Source organism: Pipistrellus hanaki (assembly GCF_964339955.1).
Source record: "Pipistrellus hanaki genome assembly, chromosome: 1".
Classification (NCBI taxonomy): Eukaryota; Metazoa; Chordata; class Mammalia; order Chiroptera; family Vespertilionidae; genus Pipistrellus; species Pipistrellus hanaki.
In genome coordinates, this window is record NC_140503.1 from 110,301,302 (window position 1) to 110,315,981 (window position 14,680).

At 34.5% G+C, this 14,680-nt stretch overlaps 1 protein-coding gene across 2 annotated transcripts in view; it reads left to right on the top strand.

Annotated features, from left to right (window-relative positions):
• The window catches only part of MDGA2 (MAM domain containing glycosylphosphatidylinositol anchor 2), an 865,112-nt gene that overhangs the window by 794,807 nt on the left and 55,625 nt on the right, over positions 1–14,680 (top strand). For both annotated transcript variants that reach the window (XM_084885031.1, XM_084885032.1), the window contains exons 11-12: positions 8,268–8,445; positions 13,976–13,996. In XM_084885031.1, coding sequence (XP_084741157.1) covers positions 8,268–8,445; positions 13,976–13,996 — 199 coding nt within the window. The remainder of the gene's footprint in view (positions 1–8,267; positions 8,446–13,975; positions 13,997–14,680) is intronic.

Genomic DNA, 14,680 nt, shown 5'->3' on the forward strand with positions numbered 1-14,680 from the left:
GCTTGAAGTGTTTGAGTTTAAGCCCAAGTTCATCAGCGCGCTGAGTTTAACTTGAATTGGCAAGAAATAGTTTTCCATCATCAGAAATGAGATAAATCCAATTCAGTTTCAGAAAAAGAAAGAATATTCTATTTTTAGGAGATGCAAATAGTGATTATGAAATTCACACTTTTTCTAATTGCTACTTAATATAGCTAACACTCCTCAACTTCATGCTGTAATATTATTCTGAGCCTCACCTCTGAAATCAGAGTTCTCAGACATCATGTATATTTCAAGCTATTTAAGTTAATGTTCGGAAAAGTTATGGTTTATTCTTTTTCCCCTATTGGAAATAGTATTTAAATAGTTTCTTCTTCAAGATGGAAAAAGAGCTCATTTTGCTTTTGTCAGTACTTTATAGCCCCAACTATTAACTCAGAACCCTATTAGGGAGCATTTAGTATTATGTTTATGGATGTATAAAATTAAAATATACATAAATACATATGTTCAATAATGAGGATATATTTTTAAGTCAAATGATGTTAGTGACACGGTGGCTGTTACTAAATTTTACAAAATAAAATTACAATAAAATAGCAAGTCATTTGTACTGAAAGATAGAACTGCTAGAATTCCTCAATCCCAGTACACTTTTTTAATATTCCATATTTAGAATCCATTATTGCCCGGGGTCTTTCTCAGCATCTATAAGGGTTCAGGTATCTGAAAGGGGTCTGTGCATAAATGAATAAAGAGGCTAGAGAAGAAATATGAATTAGGAAGGCATTTTGGAGGGCCAGACAGAAACTTAATTCTAGTGATTAAATTCTCCCAATCTTTGAATCTTCCCACCCAGGGCTTTTTATTCACACATCTTGCCCTATGGCAAAGCAGCTTTACATACCAAAGGTAAAATTTGCTAAACAATAAAGTTTATCAGGTTTGAGGAACTGCCTCCAGCAGCAAGCAAGGATATATGCAGATTTTCAGCCCTGCTGAAGCTGTCCATCAGCCCTCTGATGAACTTCTCACATTTGTTATGCTAACTACTAGAATTTGCTTCCAGCACATTATATGCTAGTAATTCAAATGAACTGGCCAGCATTTAGGCAATAGAGTAAGTTATTTAACAGATACATATTATTGTCTCTGTATATATAAATTTGCTCTATATAGACATCTGTCAATCTAACTATCACAGTTGCATTATTTGCATTACTTAAATTCTGATTTAAACATAGATCCCGAAATGCTTTCTACATACCTTAATATTACATTATGATTACACTGAGAGATAAAATATATTTTGTAATTTACAATGGCCTATCATGCTTGTGAAAATGCAAATGCAATGAAAAACAGATGTCGCCCACATACCTCAGGAAATAGCACAACATTTTTAATGTTAGGAGATATTGATATAATCTGTTGAAGGATCAGTCATAAATCAATCTGTCAAAAGCTTCAAGGTAATTTTCAAGAAAAGCTATTTAGCTTTACCTTAGATATCCTATCTAATAAAACAGTAGTATGAAAATTAACCATCACTCCACTATACCCACAAACCACGCCTACTAGTCACACCCACTAGCCATGCCCACAAGCCACTCAGAAACAAATATGCAAATAAACCCTGGCCACACAGAGCAGGAGGGAGGCTTGGTTTCCCCACCAATGGAGGAACCCAAGCTTTCCACCTGCCCTTGACAGGCGAGGCCTCCACTCAAGGCTACAAAGTTTCAATTATAGAAGATACATAAAAACAAACAGAAATGGCTGCATCAATGGAGCTGGAAAGAGCAGGAGGTTAGGGTTGCTCCAGGCGATGGAGGAAGCCAAGCTTTCCACACACCCTGGTCTGCCCAGGCTTCTGCCTAAAGCTACAAAGTTTCAATTATAGAAGATACATAATTCCCAACAGAAATGGCTGCCACCACAGAGCAAGCAGAAGGCGTGGCTCCACTCCAGGCTACTAAGTTTCAGTTGTAGAAGATAAATAAACCTCAAATACCAGGGCAAGGGGCATGGCTGGCCTGCAAATCACCACAGGCCCCTCACCCAGGCCACCCCACATCCTGAGGGAACCCCCACCCAGATCCAGGACACTCTTCAGGGCAAACCAGCTGGCACCCACCCATGCACCAGGCCTCTATTATATCAAATAAAAGATTAATATGCAGATTGGCCATCACTCCTACACACAAGATGGCTACCCCCATGTGGACACAAGATGGCCACCACAGATGGCTATCAGGGGAGGGCAGTTGGAGGGGAGCAGGCCTGCAGGGGGAGGGCAGTTAGGGGCAAACAGGCTGGAAGGGTAACGGTTAGACATCAATCAGGCTGTCAGGGGAGTGTTAGGGGTGATCAGGCTGGCAGGCAGAAGCAGTTAGGGGCAATGAGGAAGGAAGTCAGGCGAACAGTTGGGAGCCAGCAGTCCTGGATTGTGAGAGGGGATGTCTAACTGCCTGTTTAGGCCTGATCCCTCAAGGGGTCCCAGATTGGAGAGGGTGCAGGTGGGGCTGAGGGACACCCCCCTCCCCCATGCACGAATTTCATGCACAGGACCTCTAGTAAAAATATTGTCTCCAAAGAGGAATGGGAAACAAAAAATATTAAATATCTGTATATCTAAAAACTATGATGCCACTTCTAAAGACTTTACTATTGTTACGCCCAGACTTTGTGATCCCCAAGGACCACCAGGGAGCCGAGTCCGATGCAATAAACAAAAGAGCCTCTTCCATGCTAGCATGGGCTCTTTCCACTCACGCCGGTAGCATGGCGGAAAGGAGAGCGAATTTCGCCAAGCCCTGGGGTTTTACTCTGGTGGTGATGTCACTGCTTTGGCTGACCCTGATTGGGCTAGGGTCCAGTTAATGGAGGATAACTGCCCTGCCCCACAGTGGAGTCAGGAGTTTATCCTCGCCCAGCCCTGCCCTCTCAACTATATCATAAGCAAAGTATAAAAAAACCAAAATATTTCCAGATGTTGAAAAATTGACTCTAATTCAGAAAAATGTATACTGAATGTGAAGTAAATGAGACTCAAATTTGTAGCAATATCAGAAGAAAGGGTATGTAATTAAATGGTAAGTGCATGCTCTTGCTAGTTAGTGGGAAATAGAAATGTGCTACATTTAATGTCATGTTATTTATTATCTCTTTATCCCCTAATGTGTTATAAAAATAACAGTGTATCTTAAAACACATATTACTTTTATCGGAGGTTATAAGGCAATTACATTCTAACCCATTAAAATGTTATCTTAGCTAGTTTTTACTCTAGGATAATCATAACAGTATATATTAGGTCATGTATTACCTGGTAAGCACAGGTGGAAGTTTCCTCTGAGCAAATCAATATCTCTCTTACAGGGTCACTGCACACACAGCAAAGGGAGCACACATGTGTCTAAGTCTGCTATTCACTGGTGCACTCTTTCATCTCCTCCTTTAGGTTCTCACTTGCAGTTCTGAAAATGGTTTGAAACCCAGAAGGGAAGGAATAGATGGCTTTTTTTTTTTCCTTTCACGTTTTAGAATCTATCGCAACCTTCTGCTTTCATGAGATAATATTGTTCCTTTTAAAATTAAAAAAAAATTAAAATATGATTTGTGTTTCTGAAACCTTTGCAAGAATTGCCTTTTAAGTATTCTCAGTGGCAAAAACAGCAAACAGCAGCTTTCCATAAAAATGCCTCCTTGTAGTTGATTTTAATTTTGAAGTTACCCCCTAAATCATATGAAAGGAATATATCTCCTAGAAAAATAAAAAGTTAATTGAAAATTTTAAAAAATATAAATGATAAAAAAATGTTCAACACATTACTTTCAAATCAACATTCTAATGGGTCTGACTGGGACTATGATTCCATTATGTTTTCAGTCCTATGTTCTTTGGGGGGTTAGCCATATTACCTTCAAACAGTGGACTAATATTTCATTTTTCTGTGTGCAAACATTGCATTAAGTTTTTTCATTTTTACATTTATACAGCTCACTGAGATATAATATGAAGTATTTAATTGCTCATTCCTCAACTGCTGAAGTATATACTTTCATTAGAGCTTTAAATTAAAGATGGAATGAAAGTTATTGTTTTTTTAATAGACATATAAAGGTACGCACTCCAAAGTTTGTAGTAAGTATAATGACATCAATGTGTCTGCCAACTAAAATTACTTCTGTAATGCATCTCCTTATACCCAAAGTCTCTCCTTGGGATGGACTGCACGTATTCAGAAAAGCACACCTTGATTAAACCTGTGTGCCTGGAGGTAATATAAAAAGTCAAATTATTCTGTATATGTTTTTTTCTAACTTTTGAAATAACAGTATTTTGCCTTTATTTTATGCATATAATTTGAAAAGCTAAACACAGTGAATTTGTCATTTACATTATGTTATTTTGTAGAATATGTAGCCCCCAAAACATAGAAACTCTATAGTATCCAACATCAGCTATGCATGAGTCAAGTACTCTCTTGTTCAACTAGGTTGTATGTCCATTTCATCAGTATTTAAATTCAGTGATTGGATGCAGTCACTATTAACTGAGTTGCATTTCATGCTGCATTCCTTGGGGGTCAGTTAAATATACACTAACTTGGAATTTAATCTCATCACAACTTTGCCACATTAATGAACAGACACTGTAGGTATAAACATTAATAAGAAATTCTTTCTGCCTTGTAATCTATATGCATAAAATACTGTACCAGTATTATAACTAAATTGACTCTGGTAAAAAAATAAATAAAGGAGAGATAAGTTTTAAGGAAGCAAGGAGAAAATGATGCCAGAAAGAGTAATTTTGGTTGTAAACAAATTTTTCAGATGCTATTCCTGATCTATACAGCATTAGGAGACTCACATTAACCTCCCTCTGCTACAGTTTTCTCATTTATAAAATAGGGCTAGTGTTAGTTTCTACCTGCTAGGAGCCATGGTAAATTATATGTAATAATAAGTGTAATACAGTTAATATAGTGCTGGCACACAGAGAGGACTTATCTATAGATTGGGATTTTCTTGTTTTTAACTATCTGGCCTGAATATAAGTGAAGAAGTAATCAGTGCTGATGCATTAGAAGAAGCCGTTGGTATTAATGAGGTGGTGCAGTAACACTGAACTGTACCTCATCAAATGTAGCCCTGGATCGTCAGCATCCAATAGTCTTATAAAGAAGAGGATCATTTTTTAAATTATATTTTTAAACAAATTGAAAAATTATATTTCTAGACCTCTTTGAAGCAGAAATGCTGGTGGTTAAGCATTGGTGTTAGAATTTGCCTTGTGACTCTCATGAATGACTAAATATAAGAACACTAATACAGAGTACCTAAAACATCACATATAAAATTTCAAATTCCATCCATATTTCAAACTCAGGAAAAGGAAAAGCACCTCTGGGAGAGGATGAGGCGCAGCCACAGATGGAAATGTAGGAAGTAATGCAAGAGAGCACTGTTTAGAATTCAGGGTAGACAGAGTTTAAAAAATCCACTATTGCCTATCTCATATTCTACAATTTTCTGAAAAATAAAGAGAAGCATTGCAGGCATTATGATCAGTCACCGTTTGCACTCTCCCTGCGCCCCAACACCAGATAGAGTTAAGTCCTCTCTTTACCCCTCACAATTCTATTTTCTCCTTCTGAGGCTCTCCTAACCCATGTGACCAGTATCTTATACTTAGCATTTACTATTTTCTGTATTTCTTTATACATTCATACACACACTCATATATATAATACATTCATATATTCCTTTTCAAAATGAATGCTTTAAACTTAAATTTAATAGTATTCCTGCTTTAAAATTAAGTTTATATTACTTTTGTAAAATGTATTCATGATGATGTGTGTATCTTGGGTTCACTTTTAATTCTTCATTCTGTGTTACATTTTATGAAGAGTAAATAATCTAATTATTCTACCTCTTACTGATATTTAGATTGCTTTATGTTTTCTATGCCATGAATATTCCTGTCTCCTTGTGTACAAGAGTTTACCTGTTCTTATTATAATATTGTTTTTATTGCCAAATTGCTCTCCATACCTATACCACTCTGCATATTCATCAAGACTGTATTTTTAGACGACAATTTTCTGTGGATCTCTTGATTTTTTATTTTTTATTTTTTTGCATATCATGTGCAGAGACACTGTCTTTTTTATCCCAGCCTCTCTTTTCAAGTTCATTTGCATAGCAGACATTTGCATAGTGTCTCCCTCTGGAACATAAGGAAGGTCTGTTTAATGTCTGGTGTGATAAACATAATGTCTCCGTTTTAGATAATGCAGGAGCAGGTTTGGTTACTATCAATTACAAAATACTAAGCTTTGGTAAGCCCAGGGTTTCTCAAATGTGATACAAACCCAAGTCACACGATGCGCTCGGGCATCACCCTGTGGGACTTGGGAGACAAGGGAAGCCAATGCTACTGTGAAGCTTAGCTATCAGTTTATGCTGACACTATAGACATCAGATGTAAAAAAATCAGATACATATTATAATGCAACTATACCTATAATAGCTACATTAAAAAAACTGAAAATGTATACAAAGAACAGAAATTTATAAAAGTGGCACAACAAAGATTTTTAGACTTACATTTTTAGAGTAGTTTTAGGTTCATAGCAATTATTGAGCAGAATGTACAATGATTCCCTATATACTCCATATTCCAAAGCATGCATAGTCTTCCCTAATATCAGCATCCTCTACTAGAGTGGTATATTTGTTATAATTGATGAACCTACGTTGACCCATCATTATCTGCCAAAGTCCATAGTTTACATTAAGATTCACTCTTGGTGTTTTACATTCTATAGGCTTGGGAAAATTTATAATTACATGTATCCCCCACTATATCATCATGCAGAGTAATTTTATTGTCCAAAAAATCTTCTGTGCTCAGCTTGTTCACCCTTCCCTCTCCCCTAACCCCTGGGAAGCACAGTCTCCATATTAGTGCCTTTTCCAGAATGTCATATAGTTGGAATCATAGAGTAGGCTTTTCAGATTGGTTTATTTTACTTAAAATACAGTTACATTTCCTCCTTATCTTTTCATAGCTTGACAGCTCATTTCATAATAGATCTAAATAATATCCCACTGTCTGATTGTAGCACTATTTATGTTTGCACTTACTCGCTAAAGGACATCTTGATTGCTTCAAAGTTTTGGCAATTATAAATAAAGCTGCTATAAATGTCCAAGTGCATATTTCACCTCCTTTGGGGAAATACTAAGGAACACGGATGCTGGGTCATATGAAAAAAGCATATTTAGTTTTGTAAAAAAACAACAACAAAAAAAACTACCAAACTATCCTCTAAAGTGGCTGTACTGTCTGACATTCCAACCAGCAGTGAACAAGAGTCCCTGTTGTAAGTTTCTGGATATTAAATCTTTTAATAGGTGTGTAGTGGTAATTCAATTTTGTTTAATTTGCACTTCTCTTATGATATATCCTAGGAAGCATCTTTTTTTTTTATTAAATCTGTGACCCATTCTTTAAATGTGTTTTGTTTGTTTTCTTTTTAAAAAATATATTTTATTGAATTTTTACAGCGAGAAAGAGAGGGATAGAGAGCTAGAAAAATCGATGAGAGAGAAACATCGACCAGCTGCCTCTTGCATACCTCCTACTGGGGATGTGTCTGCAACCAATGTACATGCCCTTGACTGGAATCGAACCTGGGACCTTTCAGTCTGCAGGCCGACGCTCTATCCACTGAGCCAAACTAATTTTTGTTTCTGTTTGTTTTCTTATTGTTGAATTTTAAGAATTCTCCATATATTTTTTTATAACAGTTCTTTATCAGCTTATCTTTTGCAAATATTTTCTCCCAACCTATGGCTTGTTTTTCATTCTCGTGATATTGTCTTTGGTAGATGAGAAACTTTTAATCCATTTCATTGTCTATGCCAAAGACCAGTTGACTATAAATATATTAAGTAATAAGTAAAGTTATATATCTCCAACTTTCCAAATGAGACCTCAATAGACTTTTGTTTCATATCTCTCTGACGCTTAAATTAGATGACTTTAAATCTGTTTATATGCCAGGTTATTCTGTGATAATTTGGTGATTATCTACAAATGTCTGCAAAATTTGATGCTTATTATAAAACTTCAACTTTAATAAATAACATTAGTACTTTCTTATTTAATAAAATTTCTGAATGCCTACCTCTATTTGGTTACAACACAATTAAGTACCTCTGAAGGAAATACTGGGAATATTATTGCATAATTATTTTGATTTCAGGCCGGACAACAGCGTTGGTGGGAACAAGAGATTAAAATAAATGGAAATATTCAAAAGGGAGAATTAATTACATATAATTTGACTGAGCTAATTAAACCAGAGGCTTATGAAGTCCGACTAACACCTCTCACCAAATTTGGCGAAGGAGATTCAACAATTCGTGTCATCAAGTACAGTGGTAAGAAACCTTTTATTTAAAAGTATTTATTTTTATATTAATCTATCTGTAATATGTAGCTTGCAACTATCTACCAAATTTAGATACAAACTAAAATTTAGCATATTGATTTACTGGATCATCAGCTAAGTGACCAAAAAATTTCCATACTATTTAATCATAGGTGGTAATATTTTATTATAAATGTAGAGATATAGAATAATGTTTTAGTTAACATTCAATCTACTCAATGATGTCAGCAATGTTCCTTTTTTCTACCCCATAGTTATGATGCAATATTTCTGCATTTTAGTTTTTTCAAGTTCTTGATGGCTTAAAAATTTATATCACTAAAAGGTAAGCAAAAGTGATCAAAAAGCGTTTAAAAAATTAATGGGCTTTATTTTTAATTTTTTTAGATTAACTTTAAGGTTACATAAAATGGAATCAGAAGTCTAGACAGCTCTTATATATGCCTTCTCCTCCAACACAGTTTTCCCAATTATTAACATCTAACATTAAGTGAATAATTGTTAGAGTTGGCTAACTGATATTGACATTTTATTATTAGAGTAAATAGTTTGCATTAGGATTTATGATTTGTGTTTACAGTTCTGTAGATTTTGAGAAGTGTATGATGTTATTTATCTGCCATTACAAAACCACACAGAATAGTTTCACTCCCCTAAAAAGTCCATCTATTTGCCCCTCCCTTCATCTTCCAACCCTCAGAACCATTGATCTCATTCTTTTTTATTTACAATTTTTCTTTTTCCAAAATTTTGGAATCATACAGCATGCAGCTTTTTCAAACTGGCTTATTTCACTGAGCAATACACATTTAAGTTTTTCCATGTTGTTTGTGGCTTGATAATTATTTTATTTTCTTGTAGAATCATGTCCCATGTGCAGAGTTATTATTGTTTATCCATTCACCTATTGTTGAAGAGCATCTTAGTAGACTCTTTGGGTCATTATTTTCTTTATATTGCTAATCTTAAAAATATCTAAATGTTTATGAGTTTGTATCAAACAATGTATCTTTACAAACTACATGCATTTTATATTTCTTCACTATTTACATGTCCTACTTGAGAAAAAAATTAAGACTAGTATAAAACTGTAAAATAATTGATCAAAAACTTTATCTAAAAAGTATAAACAATAGCAATGATTAGCTCCAGAACTGTCAAAGTATGTTCAGGCTTGAATGAATCAGTGTCAATATATTTCATATTTATTTCATTAATCCAGTTAAATATTATTCTTTGTTTGCCATCTGAGTTTGACTTAAAAAGATAATACAATGTATATTTTTGCAGTTGAAAGTCTCCATTCTTTTTTACATTAAGTATATTTCCCATGTAAGAAAGAGTGAATACTATCATAAGTAAAAAGTAAAGTGAAATTCATAATTCATTAAAACTTATTTTTCATATTAAACCACTCCCTTTCTTCACTCTTTTCTCATTAGTTAGAGTATATTGGGTTTGATGTTCAATTTTGATTAAAGATTAAGATATATAGAATAGGGAAAAAGTAGATTTACAGTAGCTTGTATGGAAAATAATATAATAATTAATACATAAGAATATAAGAATAAACTGTGTTTCACATACAATTGTAAACCTACTTTTGTGTTATCTTGTGTATGGTAGAGTGGAATATTCATTAAAAGCATTAGAATCACTGCATCTTTTTTAAATGTGTCCTTTGAAAATATATCTTTAATTTTAGTGATATTTATATAGTATGCAGAATACAACTGATATTCTTTAATCACTACCATTATTTCATTGGACAGAAAACTAGAAAGCATCCAAATATATTTTTCTAAAGTTTTATTTTTATATGTTTTTAAACTATGAATTATTATCTCCTCTTGTCTTTTAGTTTTAATTAAATTTATTAGGGTGATATTGGTTAAGGAGATCATATAGGTTTTAAGTTTAATTTCAATGACACATGATCTGTCTATTGCCTTGTGTGCCCACCACCCCGACGGGGTGAGGAGTAGGAAAGGGAAAAGTTGCCAAGTATATGGTGACAGATGATTTGATTTGGGTGGTGGGTACATAATACAATATCTCCTCTTATCTAATGTTTATTTTCCTTACCATCAAGTTATAAAACTCTGGACTGTTTAATATGAAGGGGTATTAGAAACTATGCATTAACATTTATTTCTTTAAAAGTTAAATGTATCAGATTCAAAAAGTTTTTGTATCTTATAAATTTAAACAATTATGAAACTACTAGAGGCTTGGTGCATGAAAATTCATGCACTCAGGGGGTCCCTCAGCATGACCTGTGCCTTCTCACAGTCCAGGACCTCTCGGGATGTCCACCTGCTGGCTTAGGCCTGCTTCCCAGGCAGCCAGGAGCGGGCCTAAGCCGTTAGTCTAATATCCTTAGTGCTACTGCCTGCTGCTGTGCTGACCAGCCATTAGCTGCTTCTGACTTGACCCATGTTCCTTGTTTGGAAGTGCATTGACCACCAGAGGGCAGCTCCTGAATTGAGTGTCTGCCCTCTGGTGGTCAGTGCATGTCATAGCGACTAGTCATTCCCTGGTATTTCCACAATTAGTGTCAATTTGCATATTACCTTTTTATTATATAGGATAAACTCAATAGAACTAGGGCTCATCACTCAATGACAGAGTATCCATGCTTCTTTGCTAAGTTTAGAAATTATTGTGACCATCTTAAAGTGATATAGAAAAATATTCTTCCCGAATTCAGTGGGTCTTATTGAAGAACTATTGTAGAAGCCCAGTGCACAGATCACTGCACCTGTGAGGTTCCTAGTCCTGGTTTGCAGGGATCGGGCCAAAACCAGCTCTCTGACATCCCCCACGGGGTCCTGGATTGCAATAGGGCATAGGCCAGGCCAAGGGACCCACTGGTGCACTATTGGGGCCAGGGAGGGACTACAGGAAGGCTCCAGGGCATGTCTCGCCCATCTTATCCAATCCTGATCTTCCAGACCCCAGCAGCAAGCTAACCTATTGGTAAGAGCGTCTGCCCTCTGATGATCAGTGCCCCTCATAACAAATGATCGAATGGCTGAAGGAACAATTGGACAGTTAGCGTATTAGGCTTTTATTATATAGGATATGAGGCAACAAACTAAAATAAAAAATCTGAAGCCCCTGTTTGGCTCATTGGATAGAGCATCAGCCTGCAGAATGAAGGGTTCAATTCCAGTAAAGGACATGTACCTTGATTACAGGTTCAGTCCCTGGACCCTGTCAGATGGGTGCAGGGAGGCAACCAATAGATGTGTCTCTCACATCAATGTTTCTCTGTGTGTCTCTCCCCCCTCCCATCCACTCTCTTTAACAATGAATGGAAAAATATCCTAGGGTGAGGATTAACAAAAATAAAATTAAAACTGGAAAATAAATATTATGCTTAGTTTTAATTTTCTTTAATTATCTTTACATTCTTAAGTATACCTATTAAAATTGTAAACATTTCATTAAAATTACTAATTGAATATAGGTTGGAATAAAATATGCTTTAACCATATTCTTGTATTTATATGAAATTAGACATCAAATTCCATTGAAATAAGAAAATAAACTCATTTCATTACTTAGAATTTAGAATGGCAAATTTTCACAAGGGTAGTTGTGCAATTTTTAGCGAGTTTTGTGACTAAAAACATCAGATGAGAAGACAAATTCAGCATGGTCACTCAGACAGAGAGAGCAGATTGTTGGTTTCCAGATGGAGTGGGGACGTTGGAGGACAGAGTGAAGGGATTAAGAAGTAAAAATTGTTAGTTACAAATTAGTCACAGGGATGTAAAGTTCAGCATAGAGAATATAGTCAATAATATTGCAATAACTATGTAAGATGCCAGTTGGGTACTGGAAATATTGGGAAGAACACTTTTTAAAGTATATGATTGTGTAACCATTATGCTGTACAACTGAAACTAATACAAAATAATATTGAAAGTAAACTGTAATTGAAAAATAAAAATTAAATAGTCAGTCTAGTCTATTTAGGTTACCTGTAGTTGTGAATTATTTCTTAGAATTAAATTATAATTCAGAGATGTTTACTCCTTTGAAAGATAGACAACACTATATCATTTTAATTACAAAATAATTGTTATTTTTACAAATTAACTTTCAAATAAAATGCATTGATATTTTGCAAGAAAAACAATTATTTTTTTCCACCTCAATGAAATTAGTAAATGTAAAGTCCCTTCACCATGTTACTTATTTCATCATTTTAAATGGGGAATACAGAATAATAAAAACAACTAAAGTAATTGGAATGGTCTGTCTTCTGAAAATGAACTCACTTTATTAAAATTGGTCTCAATGTACTAATGAACAATTACATATGAACATGTTTTGTGCATGTGTATACATTTATTGAGTTTTATACTTCACTAGTAAAGTCCCAAGTTTAAGATAAGTGGTTAGTATCTAACACTAGGAATTAACCGTAGAGCACATAAACTTTTGAGGTTAGAATAGCTGCCCATTGTAATCTTGGGAGACTACAATAATGCTTTCCTTCATACAGAATGGAACTTTCTCTCCAAGTGATAAATCATTACTCAGTATATACAGATACCATTTGTCTTTTACATTAGATGTATTTTTCTTATTGTTTTAGTAAAATGTGAAGTGTTTAATACTCTTCAACCAGAAAGCAATTGGTGCCTTGGGAGGTGTGGCTCAGTTGGTTGAATGCATCAAAAGATTGCTGGTTCAGTTACCTGTCAGGGCACATACTCAGACTCTGGGCTTCATCCGTGAGGGTGTGCAGGAGGCAGTCAATTGATGTTTCTCTCTCCCTCTCCCTTTCTCTGTCTAAAAAAAAGCAATAAAAATACATACTTTTAAAAAAATCAATTGTTACGTTTTTGCAAACACAACCAGTCTTTTTAAGATAAATATTTCTTCTGGTGCACAAAAATGCAAATGTGTTGCTTAACATTTGAAAACTGTGTGTTTATGTGAGAGAGCACCTGTGTGTAAATGTAATGAAACAAAGTAGCACTGAAGTGGCAGTTTGTTTTAGGATGCTTACATAATGTGATCTGAAGATTGCTTTCCTTTCATATATACCATTTTATTTTCACCAGAAGTAAATAGCAGCAAAAAAAAAAAAAACCACAAAAAAAAAAACAAAACCTGAGGTGTACTCTCTGTTGATAATTGCTTTCATTATTAAAATATCTGGATTATATATTGTCCTACTGTCACCTTCAGTTTTGATTTCTGCATTTTGCTTAGAACTGGTTAAGATATAAAAGTAGGCAACTCCACTCTTTGGAAGATGACAAATTCCACATGCTATTAAACATTGAGCTTTGAGTACTTTCAGGCTGTTATTGCTGTGCTCCAAAGTAGGGTCAATCCCCTTGGACAAAATGGATTGCAAATGTAATTCTCCATGGTCACAGTGGGGAAGATCGTTAAGCTTTGGTAAAGAACTATGAGACACTGATTAGACTTTATTGATAAAAGACATTCTAGCTCTGCTAACATTATTTTTTGTTTTTGTTTTAATTTTCCTGTAGCTCCTGTTAATCCTCATTTAAGTAAGTATATTTTTACTTTAAAAATTACATTGTATTCTATACTTAAAAATAGAAAATTCATAAGCATACAAATACTATTTAACAACTATTCTTATTTGATTTAAAATAGGCTAAGAATCAGTAAAATGAGCATTAAATGTAAATTTTAAGTTCAAGGATATGGATATAAAGACAGATTATTTAATATTAATATTGATTTTAATAATTTTTCTAAATATGGAGTCATTTACTTCAACTTCTTAATATTTGTTATTTGTGTAACTGATTTTTTTCTATTGTGGCATTAGATATCATTTTTATTGCTATTATTTTTCTTTAATTTTCATTTTTTATTTTTACATTCCATTCATAAAGACTATTGTTACTTAGAAAATTGGTATTTGAATGATTTAAACAAGATTTTTCATGGAGCCCTGACTAATTGGCTCAGTTGGTTAGAACGTCATTCCATCCTATACACTAAAACAGTGTGAGTTCAATTCCCAGTCAGAGCACATACCTAAGTTGCAGGTTTGATCCCCAGTCAGGGTGCTGACTGGTGGCAACTATTCAATGTTTCTCTCTCAAATCAGTGTTTTTCTCTCTTAATCCCTCTCTCAAAAATCAATAAAAACAAATCCCTTGGTGAGGATTTGGGGTAAAATCTAAAGATATTTAATAGATTACTACTCTATATCCCAATCT